This window comes from Lolium rigidum, chromosome 1 (assembly GCF_022539505.1).
Source record: "Lolium rigidum isolate FL_2022 chromosome 1, APGP_CSIRO_Lrig_0.1, whole genome shotgun sequence".
Classification (NCBI taxonomy): Eukaryota; Viridiplantae; Streptophyta; class Magnoliopsida; order Poales; family Poaceae; genus Lolium; species Lolium rigidum.
Window position 1 is genome coordinate 252,152,186 of NC_061508.1, and position 20,910 is coordinate 252,173,095.

The 20,910-nt window shown below is 44.3% G+C and overlaps 1 protein-coding gene across 1 annotated transcript; it reads left to right on the forward strand.

Moving 5' to 3' along the window:
• The first annotated feature begins 890 nt into the window (after positions 1-890).
• LOC124692666 (tyrosine--tRNA ligase 1, cytoplasmic-like) lies at positions 891-12,346 on the forward strand. The gene is made up of 11 exons (XM_047226088.1): positions 891-1,262; positions 2,897-2,995; positions 3,063-3,219; positions 3,869-4,191; positions 4,318-4,411; positions 5,604-5,709; positions 5,788-5,870; positions 6,614-6,759; positions 6,936-7,041; positions 11,577-11,633; positions 12,031-12,346. The coding sequence occupies exons 1-11, from the start codon at positions 1,078-1,080 to the stop codon at positions 12,076-12,078; spliced, it is 1,404 nt and encodes a 467-aa protein (XP_047082044.1). The 5' UTR covers positions 891-1,077; the 3' UTR covers positions 12,079-12,346.
• Positions 12,347-20,910: the final 8,564 nt, after the last annotated feature.

Sequence of the window (20,910 nt, forward strand, 5' to 3'; positions counted from 1 at the left end):
GGTCGGAAACATCTGAAAAAGAGTCCCTTTCACTTCATTTGCAGAGAAAGCCTTGATTAGCTCTTTATTCATCATAGGTGTGACCCGTGCAGGTACATGGTCTAGTACCTCGTGCATATTCTCCGTGCCCTCCGACCTGTACAGGTCACGATAAAACATGTTAGATATCTCAGCCATCTCCAATTGATTCTCAGTGATTTCACCATTTGCCTTTCAAAGATTACTAATCTTATTCTTCTTCTTCATCTGGCTAGCTCTGAGATGAAAAAATCTAGTGTTTTTGTCCTCCTCCGCTAGCCATTGAACATGAGAGCGTTGTCTCCACATCACCTCCTCGCGGTGTTCGAGGTCAACTAGGCGATCCACAATCTTAACTTCTGCATGTGTTGGCCCCGTTCTAGCTGGATCAGCACGTAGTCGTGTCAATTCCCGAGCACACTGCCAAAAGTCGTTCTGCTCCAATTCCATAGAGAACTTGTTACTGAGCCTATCTTCTCCTGGAGCTCTCCCAGCGTAGCTGTTTTCCCTAGCTAATTCCAGGCGAGCTTAAGCGCTGGATCAAAATCTTCATGGCTCTCCCACATGATCTGGTAGGGGAACAGATTCCCTCCCTCTCCTCTATGCGGAGAGCGATCCTTCTCCTCCCAAGAAAGGAGTATTGGGCATTGAGGCTAGGTTATGTGTAACCTGACACAGGCTCGTGAGGCCGTCAGCCATCTCAAGCGAATAGAGCTGGGCTTTATCTCCAGCGCGAGGCCTGGTACATCGCAAAAGAAAACAAATGGAAGAGCCCACTCTGAGCCGTTGGGGCGGAGAAGCCCACCAAACTCACCGGTTGATACGATTTCTACCCAACCCTAGAAGCCGTCTTCCTTGAAAACGAGAAAAGAATCCAGCCCCATTGTCACACATACTTTCTTCCTAACCCTAAAAACCTTGTCCTACCCACCTCTTCGGCGGCGGCGGCGGCTGGGGTCTGGCCGCGCCTGTCGCATATTTGGCCGGCATACCCCCACCGCCGAGTTCCTTCAGAAAAAGCGTCCACGACTAGCGATAGACCTGTTCGCGGTCGAAACAATGTTATCGCGGGCGTTTACTCAGGTGCTGAGCAAGGGGTCCAAATGCCCTCTAGATCTATTTGTCCATGCATCTGCCGCGGTTCGCTTCGGTTCCAACATGCCACGGCATCATCACCACCTTCTTCGTCAAGGAGAACCACCTGACGTTTCCCCCCAAAGAAAACACCCACTGCAAAACAGCAGGTAAGAAAATTAATAGTTCTTCATGTCTCCCAGAAACAAATACGCCGATACGAAAAAGATGGCACCTTTTTAGTGCCGACAAACCCGTAAAACGGAGGGCGGAGTTTCCGTTTGTTTGTATTCAGTTCCATAATTCTTGTCGCAGATTCAGACGGCTTCACTGGAGCGCCATTTTGGCTCCCTGGCGAGCCTGACATTTTGTAAAAAAATATTTACAAGTTTCTGAAAACTCTGAAGTTTTTCCGTTGATACATACGGATCTTATCTACTCCGATCCATAATTCTTGTTGTAGTTTTAGTTCAAGATGCTGCTAATTCTCAGTCAACCTAGAATTAACTTAATTCTCGATCAACCTAGAATTAACTTAATTCTCGATCAACCTAGAAATATTTTAATTCTTGGTCACCCAATTTTATGTGTAATTCATGTGAAACTAGGGGAAAATATGTGCAAGTGCACATCCATCCATGTGCAATTACACACCCATGTGTAATTCTCATGTGCACTAATCATAACGCAAATCTAATGATTGTTGATGTAGAACTAACTTAATTCTTGGTCAACCTAGAATTAGCAAAAGGGTTAAACTAAAACCACCACAATTATAATTATTAAACGGAAGGAGTACAGATCATTTAATTTTAAAGTATAGTTTTGGCCACCCAAAAAAGACAATTCTTGCTGCAACAAGGCAAACAAAACTCGATTTTGCTCCACACTTTTGTTTATTTGTGTAGATCACATGATGAAATTTGGTAGGCACATGCTACTGGGACAGGGTAGCATGTGCATATGCACCCTTTATTTGAAATGCATTTTGAACATAATTTAAAATGTGAAACAAATACAAAAAATGTCATCTTGACATGTTACATGCATGGTTTTAAAGGCGTCGCTTAGCGCTCCCCCTCTGCCTTAGAAAAGCGGCCGCCTTAGGTGCCTAGGCATCCAAAGCGTCTGCCTAGGTGTCGCCTAAGCGTCAGAGCGCCCCCACTGCTTTAGGATGCCTTAACGCCTTTAAAACCATGGTTACATGCTCACAAAGTTGTTTCATCAAAAACGACATGTTTTTTGCCCTATGTAAAAAAAGACAAATTTTGGTGCTAAAATAATCCATTTCTCGAGACATTTTTGTTTGTCTTTTTTACACAGGGCAAAAAAAATGTCGGTTTTATGTGAAACCTTATGTGCGCACATAGAGCATGTCCCTCTATATCGAATTTCTTTTTCCTAAATTTTAACTTTTGATATATGTTTTGTACATACCGGGTGCATATGCACCTGGGATCAGGTTTGATTTTCCGCATGCTACTGTACTAGACATGTATGCGTGCATGTATATTTGTTTTCAGTTTTTTTGAGTTTCACAGTTAAGTTTTTATAATTCCTTTAGACAAAAGTACAACACATGTGGGTAAACCGTATATTGCTGGTCACACCCTCTCTGTTTTTGCACGGCAAATATTGTACTCTTATTTTTTTTCCTACATATCCATTAAATTGCTTTCTGTATAATAAAATTGGTATTATAGAATTTGGCTTATCATGAAATTGCTTAAAAAGGGAAAAAAGGACAAAATTGAGATTCTAATCTTGTTTATTTTATTTCTTGTATTGATTTGTGTTAATACAGGGGAGCTACTCCTACCTGTACCTTCGAATCAAACTGGACCTTGCAGCATAGCTTTTCCACTATGAAGAATTCAGATGACACTCCTCTTGACTCTATAAGGTAACCTTGCTCATTCTAAAATCTAGCATTGTAAATTGTATTATGTTAATACAGTTTTTGTATTTAGAGCCACTGCTGGTGGGAGCTCAATCCAAAGGTTTGCATCACTGAAGAGTGTTGGGGAGTGTGACAACGAGTCTGAGCTCATGCTCCTCTTGAGGAAGAAAACTGTTCCCATTTGCTATGTCTGGTGTGACCCCTCCCCCTGGATACATATAACCCAGGTATAGGTCGAATCGGAGTAAGTGTATGTACATCTTGTTTTTAGTCTGTAGACATGTGGAGAAATGAAATGCATACTGTTGGAACTTGGAAGTTGGAACAGTCTACTAGTTACTTCTAACTGTTTAGTATCTTTTTTGAATGTCCTAGTACGCTAATGTATCGTTTGTAGATATTTTTAGTTAGATGATTGCAACCTTTATCTCGTTTAACTTTATTTATCGTTTCTAGCAAAAAAAAAGTTAACTCATTTGCACACTAATGTAATCGATGATGTCACAGTGGAACTACCATTTGCACACTACTTAGTACATGACTTTGCTGCTATTTAGTTCACTTTTTGGTGTTTCAAATTGTGAGATGTGTCTTTTTGCAATTGAATATGTATCTTGTTTAACTTTATTTTTCCTTTCTAGCAAAACTTGTTCCCACAGTAAACTCATATGCACACTAAAAAACTGGCTTCATTTCATATTTGAACTATCATTTGCACACTACTTCATGATTTTGCTGCTATTTAATTCACTTTTTGGTGTTTCAGATTGGGAGATGTGTCATTGTGCCATTTAATTTACATATTTCATATTAAAATTTCAAGCTTGTTTAAGATGTTCTATATGTACTTTGCATTGATTTGTTCTCATTGTGCAGGGGTTCTCGATGTCAATCAATGTTAATAAGATGATTAGAGCTGGCTTCAAAGTTAAATTATTGATGGCAGATTGGTTTGCTCGGATGGAGCCTATGATTGGTGGCAATCTATGTAAAATGCAGACTATTGCCATGTATAACATTGAGATGTGGAAAGCAACTGGCATGGATGTTGATGGAGTAGAGTTTGTGATGCTTTCTGATGAAATAAGTTACCGCGCAGACGAATACTGGCCTCTTGCCATGAAAGTTGGGTCAGTGAGTGAACTGGAAGACATAAAAAAATGTTTATTTAGTTTTAGTAAGTTACCAAAGGATACAAGGTATTGTCATTTTACATATTACCGTGTTTTGTTTCATTTTAATGTGGACCTTTGAGTTTGTTAACTTCAGCTGTTGGGTCATTGCCCGTCCTTGTGGCAAGTGACTTTATCTTGTTTTCCATTCAGGGGTCGTGGGAGTGTAGATTCGACGACTAGAGAATTTACTCCTGCTGAGACACTGCAAGCGTGCTTGCAGTGTGCTAGTATATTACTTCAGGAGGTTGGTTTCTGTAATATCATATCAATAATAGTATGCTAAGTAGTTGCCGTTGTTTGTCTCTTACAATCTGGCGAGTATGTCCATTTCTCTTCAACTTTTGACCATTACATAATAGAAATTTGGGGAGTCAACAATGGTAAATATTTTGTTTGCAAGATGCTGAAAGCTTAATCACCTTACTTCTATTCCCTTACCGGACAGCTCTATCTAGTGCGTGAATTCATCATAGAAGGCAGTCCATGCTTGTTAAAATACTCAACCGTGAGAGTAACAAATTAAACATGAACCCTCTTGAGGAAATACATGCTAATACAATGCCTACAGAATGTGCTTTATTCTTCCAATTTCTCTCAACATGTAACTCTACAATTTGTGTCCTCTACAAACCACCAACATAGATGTTTTGTTCTGAAAGGGATCTTCAGTTATAGGTAACTATCATTCTCATGTAATTTCATCCTACAAAAGAGATGTTTAATTGAATTCAGGATCTCTTTAATTTTTGACTGTGCTAAAATGTTTGGGGTATACCGTATACACAATTTCTAATGTTCACAGGGACAAATGGTCCGCATTAGACAAGGAACGTAAATTTCCTGTAGTAATGACTGTCCATGTACAATATAACTTGTGTTATGTCTAGGGAATATCGTAAAGGACACAAGGAAATTGAAGCTCTGGTAGTTATATTTTATCGCAGTGCAGAGTTGTGCCTCACTGATTTGTAGATTGTTCTTTGCTGGTGTTTGACTGAATTGAATGCTTTGGAATGGAAGTTACAAAATATGTTTACCTTGCTCTTTAAAACATTTCCACTCTCCTCAAATGAACTGTTGTCTACTCAGTTCTTCTACTTTTAGAGTACATTTTCATTTCACCGTTCACAGAATCAAGGCCATACTCTTGTTTCCAGTTTTACCTATGTTAGAGTTTTGTTAATACGAACAGTGTCAGTATCATCCAACTTTTATTGCTTCTTTTTTAATCTTGTGCGCAAGACCTATCTGGCTTACCTTTTGAAATGATACATTTTGGTTCTAGTAGACTTAAAAGGTTCAGCTTCACTGGACTGGTTTGTTATACTGATAAAGTATGAAGGTCTATAGTACTATTATATTTTACCTTTCATGCTTAGGCCATGCAGTCCTAGTAGCATATTATTCTGGAACATGCATAAATACCTGAAATGCAGGTGGACATCTGGCTGTTAGACGAGGATAAGCGTGGGGTCGACATGCTAGTTGGAGAATACCGCAAGCACACGGGAATGAAAAAGAAACCAGTTACGATGTTCCAAGGTATCTTCATGTTTTGAATTGTTTGCTGTTTGTCTTGGTTTTCTTTCTTGGATGTGCACACACTTACTTCAAATACAGGTATGGTACCAAGTTTGTTACAAAACACAGAATGGTACAATATGGGGGATCCAGGATGGGCTATCTTCATGGAAGATGATGAGGTTTGAACTGCTTTGTCACTTTTTTGTTATGCAGGTGCTACTAACCCGTTAAATATACTCTACTGGTTGCATACTAGTTCTGATGTGCTTGAGAGTCAAAGTTTAATGCCATAAACTCATCTTTATTGTGGAAGATAAAACAATTGAAGGATTTATTGCCAGTGAACAATAGATCACTCTTAGCACCAAAGCTATCCAACAGAATGTATTTTAGAACAGTTTGTCTGTGACTATTGAGCATGAAAGAACAACAACACAACCAACACCAAAGGCATGAAAGAACAGCAGAAATAAATTTAACTTCTTTCATTTACGAATGAGTTTTTTAGTTCTTTTGCAGTGTAAGATAAAGGACTAATATGGTTAATGCAGTGTAAAGAAAAGGAGTAATATTGTCAACCGGTATCACTTTACAGGTAAATTTAATGGGGAATAGTTACATCAAACCATTTCCTATAGGAGATTGGGTAAATGTTCTATGCATCCTTTGGTGCTAACTGGATAACTACTGCCGTGAGGTTAGCTGGACTGCACAATATATATGATTGGGGAGTAAAACATAGGTTAGGATGACAAACGAGGTAGGAGAAATAGATGTTGGAAATTACTTGACACTCGGGAGTTGTGATATGCTTTATTATTTGACTTAATTGTTTAGCAGCTTTTGAGGCAATAGTTTTGTGTTTGTTCTTTATCTTTTCTACAAAGGATACTGTTCCACAGTTGCCTTCTGCTTATTGCAGGAAGTTGTCAGTAGGAAAATAGAGAAAGCTTTCTGCCCTCCAAAGTTAGTAGCTGGCAATCCTTGTTTGGAGTACGTAAAGTATACAATCTTACCTTGCTTAGGGAAGTTCGAGGTTGGCCTGAAGGAAGCGGACAGTGGTAACAAGTGAGTTCTTACATGTCACTTCTGAAGATTATTTTTTATGTAATTAATCATTAGAATCTGCATTTATCCCATTACAGTCCCATACTCCCATTATTTGCTAGCAATGAATTCAAGATAACATACCATACTGGTCCATGTCTTGTGACAGCTGAGAAATGTTATAATATTTTATGCAGGACATTCTTGAGCATGGAAGACCTTACTGATGATTATTCAAGTGGCGCTGTGTGTCCCGCTGACATGAAACATGCCCTTGTGAAGGCAATAAACACAATATTACAGGTATGTAATTTTCTTTATCTAATTTATTATGATGAGTATGTGTTTTGATACCAATAAATGTATCTTACTCACATTATGTTTTACATAGAATGGTTAATGTTTCAGTAGAATTCAGTGCTAATGCTAGATATGTAGACACGCCCCACCAAAGGCACCATGGCTTTAGTCTTAGATACGCCTCCATGTTGCTGCAGTAATTGATCATATTTTCTATCAAGATTCTGAAACAATTAGCAAACTTTTTATTTGTTTATCTTGGACATACTCCAATAGTTATTGAAGAATACCTAATTAGTTTAGGAGTATTATTCATGTTTGGCCCTCGTTGGAGGTAGTGGGACATACTTTTACTGACACTATATCTGTCCATACTCCGCTGAAGTATCTATATCTTTATTTCTATTTAAAAAATAGAGTTACGGTTTGGCATAAACCATTGTAGCCATTCAATCTAATCTAACTGCTCAGGATTTAAAGCTAAATATATATGCCGTCTTACTCATGCTGGGCGTTCGGGATTTCCCGAAATTTCGGGACGGGTAATTCGGGTTATTATAGATAATTCGGGATTCCAAATAAAACACCCGAAATTTGTTCAATTTTTTAGCACCTGAAAGTTCGGGTACCCGATAATTCGGGTTCGGTTTCGGGTAATCCCGAATTGCCCGATCTACAATGCAGTTACAGAGAGAAGGAAAATACAACATCCTGTCTTTGACATCTGGTGGAAGATAATCTAATCTAACTGCTCAGGATTTAAAGCTAAATATATATGCCGTCTTACTCATGCTGGGCGTTCGGGATTTCCCGAAATTTCGGGACGGGTAATTCAGGTTATAGATAATTCGGGATTCCAAATATAACACCCGAAATTTGTTCAATTTTTTAGCACCTGAAAGTTCGGGTACCCGATAATTCGGGTTCGGTTTCGGGTAATCCCGAATTGCCCGATCTACAATGCAGTTACAGAGAGAAGGAAAATACAACATCCTTTCTTTGACATCTGGTGGAAGATAAACTCGGCGACGCTGCAGGTAAGGAGGTTTCGCGCTCGGAGGCAGAGGCGGCGGTGTGCTGGGAGCAGAGCCGCTTTGGGGAAAAAGAAGGTGAGTGTCTGATCTGTTGCGGGCGACGCAGAGGCGCGCTCGAGCATGGGAAAGTGAGCGGCTCCGCCGTGTGCAGTTTGGAGCGGGTGGACGGCTGTTGGGTAGAGCGAGCGGCGCCACCTGCGACCATGTGTTGTGCGGCGGCGGCAAAGTCGTGCTTGGTTGGGTATAAGTGAGAAGGGGCTCGTGGTTGGTTGGGGATAACTAGGAAGTGGGCTCGTGGTTGGTCTGGGCAGAACACAGGCAAAACTAGGATACGTGCCTAGGAATTGAGTAGTGGGCTGGCCCTTCGTCGTTTGGGGGGATTTTCTTACTAGGCTTTTTCAGTATTTCGGGATATTCGGGCTGTTCGGGTTCTGTGTGTTTAAACCGAAATTTCCTGAAATAAATTCGGGCAATCAGATTTGACACCCAAAAATGTGTTCGGACGGGTTCAGGAATTTCGGGTTCGGGGTTTGGGATTCAGGTTTTATGCCCGGCGTGACGTCTTACTAATATAATAACACATCTTTAAAGTCGTAAGAATCTGCACCTCTTTCTCATTCTTTAGTCATGACACTGTGATTGCTGAACTTCATATCCATGCAAATGCAAGTATTACTAGCTAAGTGCCCACGCGTTGCTGCTAGTCGAAGTCTCATATGTTGACGCTCCGTCAGAACCACCTACCTTGTCGCGTCGTTGATCATCCTCGGAGCTGAGACCTTGTCACTATGATTATCAACAATTGCAGCACTCAACACCAAGTGGAAGTCTATCTGAAGAAGCACCATGCTGGCATACTTGAGTCTGGTCATGTGTTATTGTCCGTGGGCAGCTATAGCAATATGAAGGTTCAGAAGCTAGCAATCTTTGTGTGAACGGAGGAAGCACCTAGCAGCATACATTGAAGAAATTAACTTGCTACCCTGGATTCGGCAGCGCGCCACAGAGCATGGCTGAGCTTGATTCACAGCTTGAAGGTATCGACCACACGTGTCACATGTTATGAGAACATCAACTATGCGAGCTGCGCGGTAAATTACCACGATGGAGAGTGCACGTCCCCGTTGATTTCGTGCCTGGTTGCGGTCTGACTGCCATGCCAAAAGTAACTCTAGTTAGAGCATCTCTAGGAGAGCCCCTATTTTTCGGAACCGAAAAAGTGAGTTCAGTCCCGAAAAACATAATGTGAGCGGATTTAGCCACGGCGCAGAACAGAAACCGAAAACGCTGAAATCAAACGTCGCGGGAAATTGAAACTCGCGATTGCACTAGATTTCATCCGATCAAGTTGAATTCGTTCATAATTTACAATAATAGGGGCAAAATACATGCATCTTCGACCTACATTCGATACTAGGGACCTAATGTAGACTAGATTTAGTCCCCGGAGTGACTATACTGTCACCGGGGCGCTTAATGTCGCCGGTGGGGGGTTTTGGGTCGTTGGCTCTTCCTAGGCGATGATGAGCGTTGCTTCCTCGATGGCCGCTGCCTCGGAGGTGTTCCCGTAGGCTAGAGGCGGCCCGTCGGCGTCGTCGTCATTGCCGCGCAGGGGCAGCGGCGGCAGCGGGGGGTGCCTCTGCTTCTCCTTCCGCAGCCGCCTCCTCGCGCGCTTGACGGCGTGCCATTAGTTCCGGCCACTTTCGGCCGGCCCGCTTCCATGCGCCGTCGGAGCGCGACCGCCTGGCGCGTTTCGGCTTCGCCCGTACACCCGGCGGACGCCAAGTTGATCTTCCGCCGCCGATTCGGCCGCCTACCCTACCCACGCGTCTTGAACGCCCCTTTCGGACGGAGGGGTGGTGGCCGAAGCGGCGGAGTGGCGTCGGAGGGGGCGGAATCGCTCGCCGGAGCGGAGGCAGGCAGCGGGAGCGGAAGCGGTTGAGGGGAGTAGGGTTTACGAACCGAACACCCCTCCATGGCCCCTTTTAATACAGGGCGTCCGCTCGATTTCTTGGGGGCCCGGACTCGTTTTATGGGCCAGGCCGCGAGTTCTGGCTCCGATCTAGCCCATCTCCGAACCGAACCCCTAATCTCGCTGGACTTTTTCAGTTTGGGCCGCGAGTTTGGGCTCTGTTAGAGATGCTCTTAATGTCTGCCTACTTAATTTCTCTCACGTCTGAACTCATCTACCCGTTTGTCGCAATACCCGCCGGAATCTGGTGCCACCTCGCCCACGCCAGAGTATGGTGCAGATCCACAACACCACATCTCGAGGACAAACCCGTCTGTCGACACCACATCCGCCATCCCTACGTGCTGCTCAGCACATCTGGCCGCCATCCCATCCCTCGACACCGCATCTGGCCACCATCCCAATGCTGTGCTCCTGTGGCCGCCGTCCCTGTCCCGTTTGTATTAAAGCTTTATTGGTGATTTCCCCGACGAAAAGCTCTCGACGAGCATGGGGAGGTGGTAGAGCTTGGTTTCCTGGCGCCCCTTGTTGGACATCATTGTCGGCTATCCGGTGCAGTGGTGCGCCTGTTGGTCCCGACGTGCCTGTTTTGCTGGCGCTCCTCCTTGACCTCCGGTGTAGTGGGCGCGATGGGACTTCGAAGCCAGCGACATCTGCGGGCCTGGCTAGGCTGTTGTAGAAGTACCCACCTCGCGTTCCTGCGTCTGCATAGTGGTACTGGACGCTATGCGGGCCGTCGCCTGCCCCTGCACATGACCCAGCTCATGACCGCCGTTGGAAGGGGCAGGTAGTGGTTCGTCAGAATCGTCGTATTTTTTTATGTGCGCATAAATCAATTTGTTGCGAGGCAATCTATCTCTATTTATTGGATTAGGTAAGGGAAGAATAGGTGAACTCGGGTCCGATCAGGATTCCCAAGTTTCGATCGATTTTTGGTATGACATGACCAAGATCTCCAAGAATTAGTACTACGTGGTTGAAAGTAGGAAGATTTCTCTCACGTGGCGTGCGGATGAAGGAAAGGGTGCAATTGGGCTGGCCCACACCCAGCACTCTATATGCAGCGATCGATCGGGACTTAGGAGGAGAAATAGCTACCGAGGAAGCCGGGTTTTTTAGCAATGGAAAACCAACAGAAAGAGGGACGGTTTTTTTTTAACGGACGAAGACTTTTTTACCTACCAACACCACCTATTGCAATTTAATAGTAAAGATTACGAACTGTTGTTGCTTACAAACTTGCAGAAGCAGTAAGAGGAGTCTCCACTAGTATTTTATTTTGGGAGTCGTAATTTATCTGTCAAAACATCCATTGCATGTGTATGTTTGCTAGCAAGTTAATTTTTTTGTGCTCAGCCAGGAACTCAAAATGCTGCACTTTACTATACTATTTAATTAATTTTATGAGCATATTTTGCACCAACTAGCTAAAATGTTATATTAGTTGTCTTTAACTGTCATATGTATTTGTTCTTACAAAAGCAATGTTTTAACTCTTATATGTTGGTCTTGCTTTTGTTTGTTTGTTCAAGCCTGTGCGTGACCACTTCAGAAGTAGCAGTGCCAGAAAACTAAGGAAAGCTATGGAGGTACTGTTTTGTTGCTTGTTTTAGTCTTGCAAACTTGGAGGGAATCCAAGTCTTTTGTTCTATATAAAGTATTTTCTGTACAAGCCTTAATCTGGAATCTTTGCAAATTAAATCTGATTCCATGGTTGTCCCTGTGTGCTCCCGCGAGGCCGGGCATAACCCCAGGCTCTGGATTTAGTGCCAGAGCTCCCCCTGTCTTGATATATTGGCGCAGAGGCTTGTCCCTCCTTCTGGTCGCGTTTTTTTTTTAAATCTGGTCTTAACTGACTTTTTTTAAGTTTACATTTGTCGGTCTACCCATTATTGTAGTCCTAAACTCTGCTCATATTGTCTGCCTGCTATATTATGAGTTCTTAAAATAAGTGTGTTCCTGAGTCACTTCAATGACCATTTGCAGGATAACTACATTATTGACAGAGCAAAGCGGCCATACTTAAAGCCCTAAAAAACCCAAGAATCAAGGTGTTATTAGTGGCCAAGTATTAGGCACTTGGTAGGCCTTTGCCGACCATCTATGACTATGTAATAAGTACATGTAGGTTGAATGGGAGGTATCCTTTTGAAATTCTGTATTTGTGTGAAGAGTCTGGTTTACTAACATTAGTAGGTTGCATGGTACAAGTTATTATTTCTGTATTATGACGAGTCTGGGTGTGAACCAATGTTTGTTATGTGGTTCGGCAGTGTTATGTGATGACATTGAACGTTTTTGATGTTATGGTGTTTTCATTTGTCTGTCGCCCTGATAGATGTCACCCCTGCTGATCCTGTTGCTGTACCTATATCAGCAGTGACAGATACTGATTCAAATTTATCCAACCATCCAAAATCATTGGGTTAATTGGATCTATGCCACTCCAATTTCCACCACTTGGAGATATGTCATTAAAAAACAAGACTTGGAGCTATGCCACATCGACTTTATGATACATCTATCAATGCCATTTTGTATACATGATAAATACAATAATGGTTCAAAAAATACATGTATTTTTAGTATGTATGATAAGAGCATCTCAACCGGTGGCCTTGATAGCTATTTGAAGACCGGCGCTATTTTTGGGCTCACACCGACGCGTCAATGAGGGTTGTCGACAATAAAAGTGTGGACTGTCTTGGCAGCGACTCAATGGCCGATGGCATCATAAATGCGATGCCTTGCTCAACGGCCGGTCGCCGATGAAGTCACCAGTTCTCCTCGTGCAGATGCCGTCGTAAATGCAACGCCTCAGATGCTCTATGGCGAGTTGGCACCGCTTATTTAGTGTGCCCTTCGTCATGCCATCCTCTCCTCTCCACCACCGCCCCATAGACGCCGCCGTAAATGCAACGCCTTGGATGCTCTATGGCGAGTTGGCACCGCTTATTTAGTGTGGCCTTCGTCGCGCCATCCTCTCCTCTCCACCATCGCCGCATTCCTCTGCAAAACAATGCCGCAGCGGCTGTCGACGACGTACTCCACGCTTGGCCGTAATAGCCGCATGCCGCCATCGGCGCCGCAACCACCACCACACTCACAGCTCGACGCCGAGTTCGACCTCAACTCTGACGACTCCCGCAACTCCGAGTTCGACGAGTGGGACGAGGTGTTCATAGCAGATGTAGAAGCTGAGGCGGTGGAGGAGGTGGCACAGTGGGGCGAGCAACAGCAAATCCACGGTGACCCGGAGCAGGCGGCGATCGTGGCCTCCTTCAACATGCAGCGCTTCCAGAGGCTGAAGGAGGAGAGCGCGAATTCATCAACAACGCCAACTCCAAGCACGCCGTCGAGATCTCGCGCCAGCGGGCGGCCACGGAGGAGGCGGGTCGTCTCCTTATGGCGGTCGGGCGACAGAAACTGTTTGAGCTCAACGCTCAGCGCCAGGACGAGGCGGCCGCCCGCGAGCAAGCGAGGCTCACGCAGAACGAGGCGTGTCGCCTGTGGCAGGCGGCTCTGAGGGGGCAGCGCTGCCGGCAAGCTCCACCGTGGTCGACGACCATGCTCCACCGCCAGATACGCGAAGTAAGGGCGGAGAGGTGGACACGACTACAGGCGGCAAAGGGGGAAGAACGACGACGAGGCAGCCCGTCGGCGTAGATTTAAGTCCAATTTGTAATTCAAGCTTTATTAAATTTCAAGTAAATTTGAATGAAATTTATTATATTTGCATGTTTAAAGTTTTTTTTGGGTGATTCTTTGGGGTTGCTTGTGTGTACAACTGCTCCCCAAATTGAGGCGCAAGTGCCGGCGACCCCCATAGCGCGCTGCCGGTGCCCTTACCGGCGCTTATTTGGGCAATGCCGCTGGAGATGCTATAACATCGACAAACTGAACCGTTTTTTCTGATCTGAGATCAGGCGATCAGCGATCGGCAGGGTGACTAGGGTTTCTCGACTCGACTTTGCTCCGAGATTCGTTCCCGTCTGGAGTTCTTTTCTGATCTGGTTGGGTTTCCCTCCTGGATCCCCACCGTCCCTGAGTGTGAGTCTCATCAGCTCTTGTTCTTCTTAGTCCTCGGAACCCTGGTTTTTGACTAGGGTTGAACATCTTCGGTTCTTGTTCCTCGTTGATAGCAATTGCAAGTCCATCAGCGAGCTCGATAGACCAAGCGGATGTATCGAGTACCAAAAAAGGGGAGTTCCTTTGTGGTACCCTAAATAAATAAGAGCCCACCATTTTAGTTCATCCAAAGGTCTAAAATATTTCATACCAGTGCGAAATGTGACCGGTATGATACAGACCTTGGCCAATTTTCGCACCAAAACAAAAAAAGGCCGTACCCAGGCCTCAACCCAGTAGACGGCCCCCGGCCCATATGCGATCGTTGGGTTGTGGGGAAGGGGATGGGTCCGGCCGGGTGGTGCTATACACCGACCTGATCGGCACGAAAGAGTTGCCGCACACCCTCCATCTTCCCGGCTGTTAACTGGGCCGCGGCCCAGCGGGTAAACCTCCTTTTCTTTTTTTGTTTTCGTTTTCTTATTCTTTTTCTTTTTTCTGTTTAGAGTTTTGTTTTTAAAACTAACATTTTACATGTCTTTTTATGTTTTCAAAATTTGTTCAAAATTTTCTGTCTACATATTTAAAAAATGTTCGATTTTAATTTCGTTCAAAATTTGAAAATTGCCCAAAATTTAAAAATTGTTCAAAATTAAAATTTTGTTCAAATTTAAAAAATCGATCAAAATTTAAATTTGTTCAAAATTCATCCAAATTTGGAAATTCGTTCAAGATAATTTTTTGTTCCAACTTCGATATTCGTTCAAATTTTAAAATCGTTCCAAAATCAAAAATTGTTCAAATTTCAAAATTTATTCAAGATTCAAAATTTGTTCAAAATTCGAAATTCATTCAAATTTGTTCAAACTTGAACATTTTCAAAATTTGAAAGTTTTCTAAAATTATTTTAAACAAAAAATAAAACGAGAGAACAAAAAAAGAAACACTGAAAATGAAAACAGAAAAGAAAAGAAAAAAAAGGAGAAAAAACAGTGAAAAGTCGCCTAACCGGGCCGGCCCACACCGCGCGGGGGTGTGCGGCGCGGTGCAGGTGCCGATCTGGTCGGCATATAGGAATCGCCGGTCCAGCCTAACCCTCGTCTTCTCGGACCTCGCTGGGTGGAGTTCCGCCGCCGATGGATCATCGCCTCCCGCAACTCCGACGCCACAGCCGCCGTGGCCCCTACCGTAGGCTTGCTTGGCGAGGTCGCCACCTACCCCTCCCCCGCCCCTTCCCCTAACCTTTCCCGGTGGCGCGCCCTTGGCCTCATCACCGATCCAAGATCCACGGCGGCGTCGTCCTCACTCGGCAAGGCAGACGAGGTCGTTACGTGGTTCCGGGAGCGGGGCACCGCGACGCGCCACCTGTGCGGGCTTGGCGGTGGTGCAGGAGATGGTAAGACGTTGGCGTCTGGGACACGACCACCGACGAGCAGGTCGACTTCTTTTACGAGCCGCCGGGCGTCCGCCGACATGCTTCAGTGGTTGGACGCCACGAACGTGATCATGATGGCCACACAGTTCCCCAAGACAGACAACTGCTCCATCGGCCTGCTGGATTTCCGGGACAAAAGCGTCGCCAGGTCGTGGTCTGACGCCACCACGGCCGCGCCGCTCGAGGTCAAGCGGGTGCTCCAGGCCAGTCCTATACACCGACCAGGTCGGTGCCGATGCGGGTTGCCGCACACCCCTGGTCGGGTATTGGGCCTGGCCCATTTAACTTTTTCGCTTTCGTTTTCTCTTTTTTTTTTCCTTTTTTCTTTTTCCGTTTTCTGTTTTATTTTCTTTTTCTTTCTGTTTATTTTTTCTTTTGTTCAAATTAGAAAAGTTTTTATTCGAAAAACGTCAAATTTGAGAATTACGAAAATTCGAAAACTGTTCAAATATGAAAACTGTTTAAATTCAAAATTTGTTCAAATATGAAAATCGTTCATATTCAAAATTTGTTCAAATTTGAATTTTGTTCAAATTTGAAAATTGTTCTAATATGAAAATCGTTCAAATTCGAAAATTGTTCAAATATAAATTTTGTTCAAATTTAGAAATGTTCAAATTCGGAAATTGTTCATAGAAAAAAATACATTTTTTGTTCAAATTAAAAAATGTTCAAATCTGAAAATGTTCAGATTTTTTAAAAAGTGATTTATTTTTAATTTGATTTTTTTAATTTTTTTACAAATGTTCAGATTTTTAAAAAAGATTCTTTAAAAAAAGAAAAAAACAACAGAAAAAAAAAGAAACGAAAAAGAAAAAACCAGTTTACCTGATGTTGGGCTGCGGCCCAGTTTAGTAATCCGGGCGCGGGGTGTGCGGCAACCGGCTTCCGCGCCGACCAGCTCGGCATACAGCAGCACCCGGTGCTCCACGCCATCGCATGGACGATGAGCGCTCCGTCTGCGTCATCAACCAGTACGACAACCTTGGCTTCCTGGACCCGAGGAAAAGTTAAAGGTAATCACTCCATAGTGCTTACAATGTTCATGCGTCTTTTTTCTGTCAATAGTAGGACTGTCCACTTAAAACATTGGTTGTGTACTTGTGTTGCAAACGTGGCCTCATATTGTAGGTTTCCACTATCATATGCTCCATTGCTCACCTGTTATGTTGTTCAATATATGAAATCGGACCGTTGTAGATGTGTTTTCGGGAGCCCGTTAACTGTTGACGTCATGCAAACTGACACGTGGTAGACACCGTTAACTGGCAGTTAACGGCGTTAACCGGCAGAAACCCCGTGGTAGATGGTAGGCCCACACGAGGCCTGCCACGCCTTAAGCGGGCCGGCCAAGTTAGTTTCCGGGCCGCAGCTGACTTAGTTTGACCGGTCAACTGTATAACTGGGCTGGTCCATTAGGCACGTGGGCCGTGCCTAACCTCTAATGTTGACTGGTCAAAATTTAAATGGTTCGGCCCACTAAGCCCCCGGGCCGGGGAATGCCCTCGTTTGACCGGTCAACAGGCAAACGGGCCGACGCACTAGACATGTGGGACCCACTTTCATGTTACCGGCCCGACCCATTTAACATGTGGGGACCACCACGAAGCAATTGGGCCGGCCAAAGAAGGTATTGGGCCGACCCATTTAGCATGTGGGTCCCACTTTTCTGCTATCGGGCCGGGCCATTTAGTAAGTGGGGTCCACCATAGATCAAGTGGGCTGGCCCAAAAACACAGGTGGGTCCCACTTTCTTGTTATTGGGCCGGCCCATTAAACAAGTGGGGTCCACCATATAGCAAGTGGGCTGACCCAACAAGATACTGGGCTGATCCAATAAGCAGGTGGGGCCCACTTTCATGTAACCGGGCCGGCCCAGTTATAAAGTGGGGTCCATCATAAAGCACGTGGGCTAGCCCAAGAGGTTGGCGGGCCAGCCCAATAACAAAAGTGGGTCCCACTATCGTGTTAATGGGCCGGCCCAAGTAGCCTGTGGGACCCATGGCGTTGGCCCAATAAGTAGATGGGTCCCACTTTCCTGTTAACGGCCCGACCCGGCTAGTGAGTGGGGTCCACTTAAAGCAATTGGGCTGGTCCAATAAGTAAGTGGGCCGGCCCAAAATGAAAGTGGTTTCCGCACTACTATATGTGGGCCGGCCCACTAAGTTGTAGGGCCCTGGTTGTTTGACTAGTCAACTTGCATTATGGGCCACCCAAGTTAGGCTTATGAGAAGGACCATTAAATTTCATAAGCCTAAAATCTGATATCAATGATACAAACAATTACATACACAAATAAAATAACTAGGAAAATTACAAGGCAATTAATGTGCGCAAATAAAAAATTACATATAATTATGGAGGACTTCTATTAGCATCATCAATAACACGTTGACATTTGGCAATCGCCTTGATTGAATCTTGTGTACTCTTTGTCAACATATCAGCTACAAATCTTAAAGCAGCAATACCATGTCTTTCATACAACACATCCTTGAGATATTTATTGTTTGATGAAAGGAATGGTCTAGGTTGACGGCTATGAGAGGATGCATCAGAAGAAAGATCAGAACTTTTTGTGGGCCTCTCTTCCGATGAAGATTGCTTCATCACAACTGCATTCTGATAATAACGCAAAAAGAGTTAAACGATGAACTATGCAGACATGTATTAAGCACTATCGATATGAGATAGTCACAAGTACTAAGCACAGACTTACATTATATTGTTGCATAGGCTCACCCCGGAACCTTTTTTGCCCTCTATCTTCTACTAAGGACTTCTTCATTACAACTGCATTTTAGTAATATTGCAAACATAGTTACAACAGTGAACTATTCAAACATTTATTATGTAATGTAGATATAAGATAATAACAAGTTGCATAAATAAGACAATGTATGGAACTTGTACTAAGCACAGACTTACATCATAATGTTGCACATGGTCGCTACAGATCCTTTTTGGCGACTATCTTCTAATGATGACTGCTTCATTACAATTACTTTCTGGTAATATTGCAAACATAGTTACAACAATTAACTATTCAAACACGTATTATGCAATGTAGAGATCAGATAACAACATGTAGCAGAAATAAGCACAAGATAAGATATGATACATGTACTAAGCACATACTGGCTCGCTGTAGGTCCTTCTCTTGCGTGCACTAGTCGTGGTAGACATGCCTGTCATTTTAGGTTCAACCATCAGGTGAAATGCTAATCCTCCTGCTCCATTGTCCTTAATCTGTGTTTAGATATCACATTTAAGACCAAGTCAGTTGGCTTCAAATAACAAAAAACTTGAGCTGCCAAATGAATAAGCCAATATTTACCAGATATCACATTAAAACCAACTAGATGTTGCTTTGCATGAGATACGAATTTCAGATATTCAGATTTAGAGTAGGGTAATGCCAAGGTTTTCCACATAAAGTAAACTGGCATTAAGAATGACCAAATGTCGGGTTCAAATCACCTTCGCAGTTGCTCCAAGACAAGCATATCAAATAGGCAGAAACATTGTAAAGCATGAATGGCATTGCTATGGCAGGGTTCCAAGTGTTAATCTCTTGCATAAGGAACAATGCATATAGGTTATAAATAATAACGGAAGCAAACTGCCAAAATTACCAACCAAGAACTCAGATTCCAACCTTCCCTAGCATCACCGCTGTTAATGTTGGATGTTCTAATAAGAGGTTTGCATGATCAATCCCTAGGAAAAATAACATTGACAAGTTAGTCTACGATAATACAAAGACCAGACATGCACGCAACAATAACTATACAAGTCAGTGCGACATGAGCATTCATGGAAAAAATAGCTATAAGCTAATGACGAGGTATAAGAGCAAGCAGATTGGAAATGCACATAGCATGATTATAAAAGCGAGTAGTGAGAATAGCGAGGCACAAGAAAACAACTAGCGGCTAGCGGTGAGCTAATGACGTGGTATAAGAACAACCGGATCCGGAAATGCCAATAGCATGACTATAAAAGCAGTGCGACAATAGCATGCAGTACAAAAACAGCTGGCAGCAAATGAATGGGTATAAGGCTATAAATATGTGGATGCACACATGTGTCAGTAGAATGAACAGGATGGTAGCGGCCGGATAATGCTTTTGTACTGTACAATATTTAAATGAACTTCATGCGAAGCAACACATCAAGAAAATTAATGGCATATGAGATCTGCAAATAACTACACAAAACATGGCTAAAGAAACACCGCGATCTAACGGGCCAGCGTACTAACCAAGCTGCGGCGGGGTGGACGGGGGTGGCAGCTTGCATTCCAGTGGCGGCGAACGCGGGAGACGATGAATCGACCTTGTTTCAGGAGAAGCGGGCCTTAGTGAAGCAGATCTGGTTGGCTGGCAAGGGATTCGGTGAAGTTGATACAGCCGCTGCGCCGAGGTACATAGTCGGTGGAATAGATCGGCTTCTGTAGAGGGGGGCGCGGTGAAGTAGACCCGGTTCCGTTGGAGAGGATCCGGTGCGTCGACAGGAAAGACGTTGATTGCTACGCTGTGGATGAGGTCGGCGGTGAAGCAGATCCGTCGGTGGCGAGGTCGGCGGTGAAGCAGATCCGTCGGTGGCGAGGTCGGCATTGAAGCAGATCCGTCGGTGGCGAGGGCGGCGGGGGAGCGGATCCGGTGGGTGGACAGCCAACACGATCAAGGCTACGCTGTGGAGGAGTATGCCGGCGGCACAGCAGATCTAGTACTGTAGAGAGTCAGAGCTTTGGCGTGTGAGAGTATTTTTGAGCGAATGGGGTGTCGTCGTGGTGAACAGACAGATGCCATGGGATGGTTTATCTTGGGGCCGAATGGACGCTAGAGGATTCAGGGGAGGGTTTTTGGTACAGATGGAGAGGTTTCCGGATGGATACCTCGAGAACCTATGATGAGGACATCCCTACTACACCACTACCTCCGTCATTGATAAATGAAGATGAACCTGCTGTGAAGCTCAAGTCCAATGAAGTTTGGATTGGACCAATTACAAGGGCTCGTGCGAAGCTACTTAAACAACAGGTGAACTTGTTTCTAAACGGTACTTTGATTGATGAGAACTTTATACTCGCCTAAGTCCTATTACTTATGTATCATCAGGTATCAAGAGGAGACGAGCATTGCACGAGGAGTAGAGGAGCAGCTGGACATGAAGACGGACGTCAAGATGGACGTGAAGCTGGACATGGAGCTGGACATGAAGATATCTCATGGACACGCGAGGGAGGAGCGGGAGGCATGCGCGAGAGGAGAAGTCGATGTCCAGGACGGTCCAGCACCCGGTTAGACCGGCCTCCAGACCGGCCAGCCCGGTCCCTGGCCCGGTTGACCGGGCGCCAA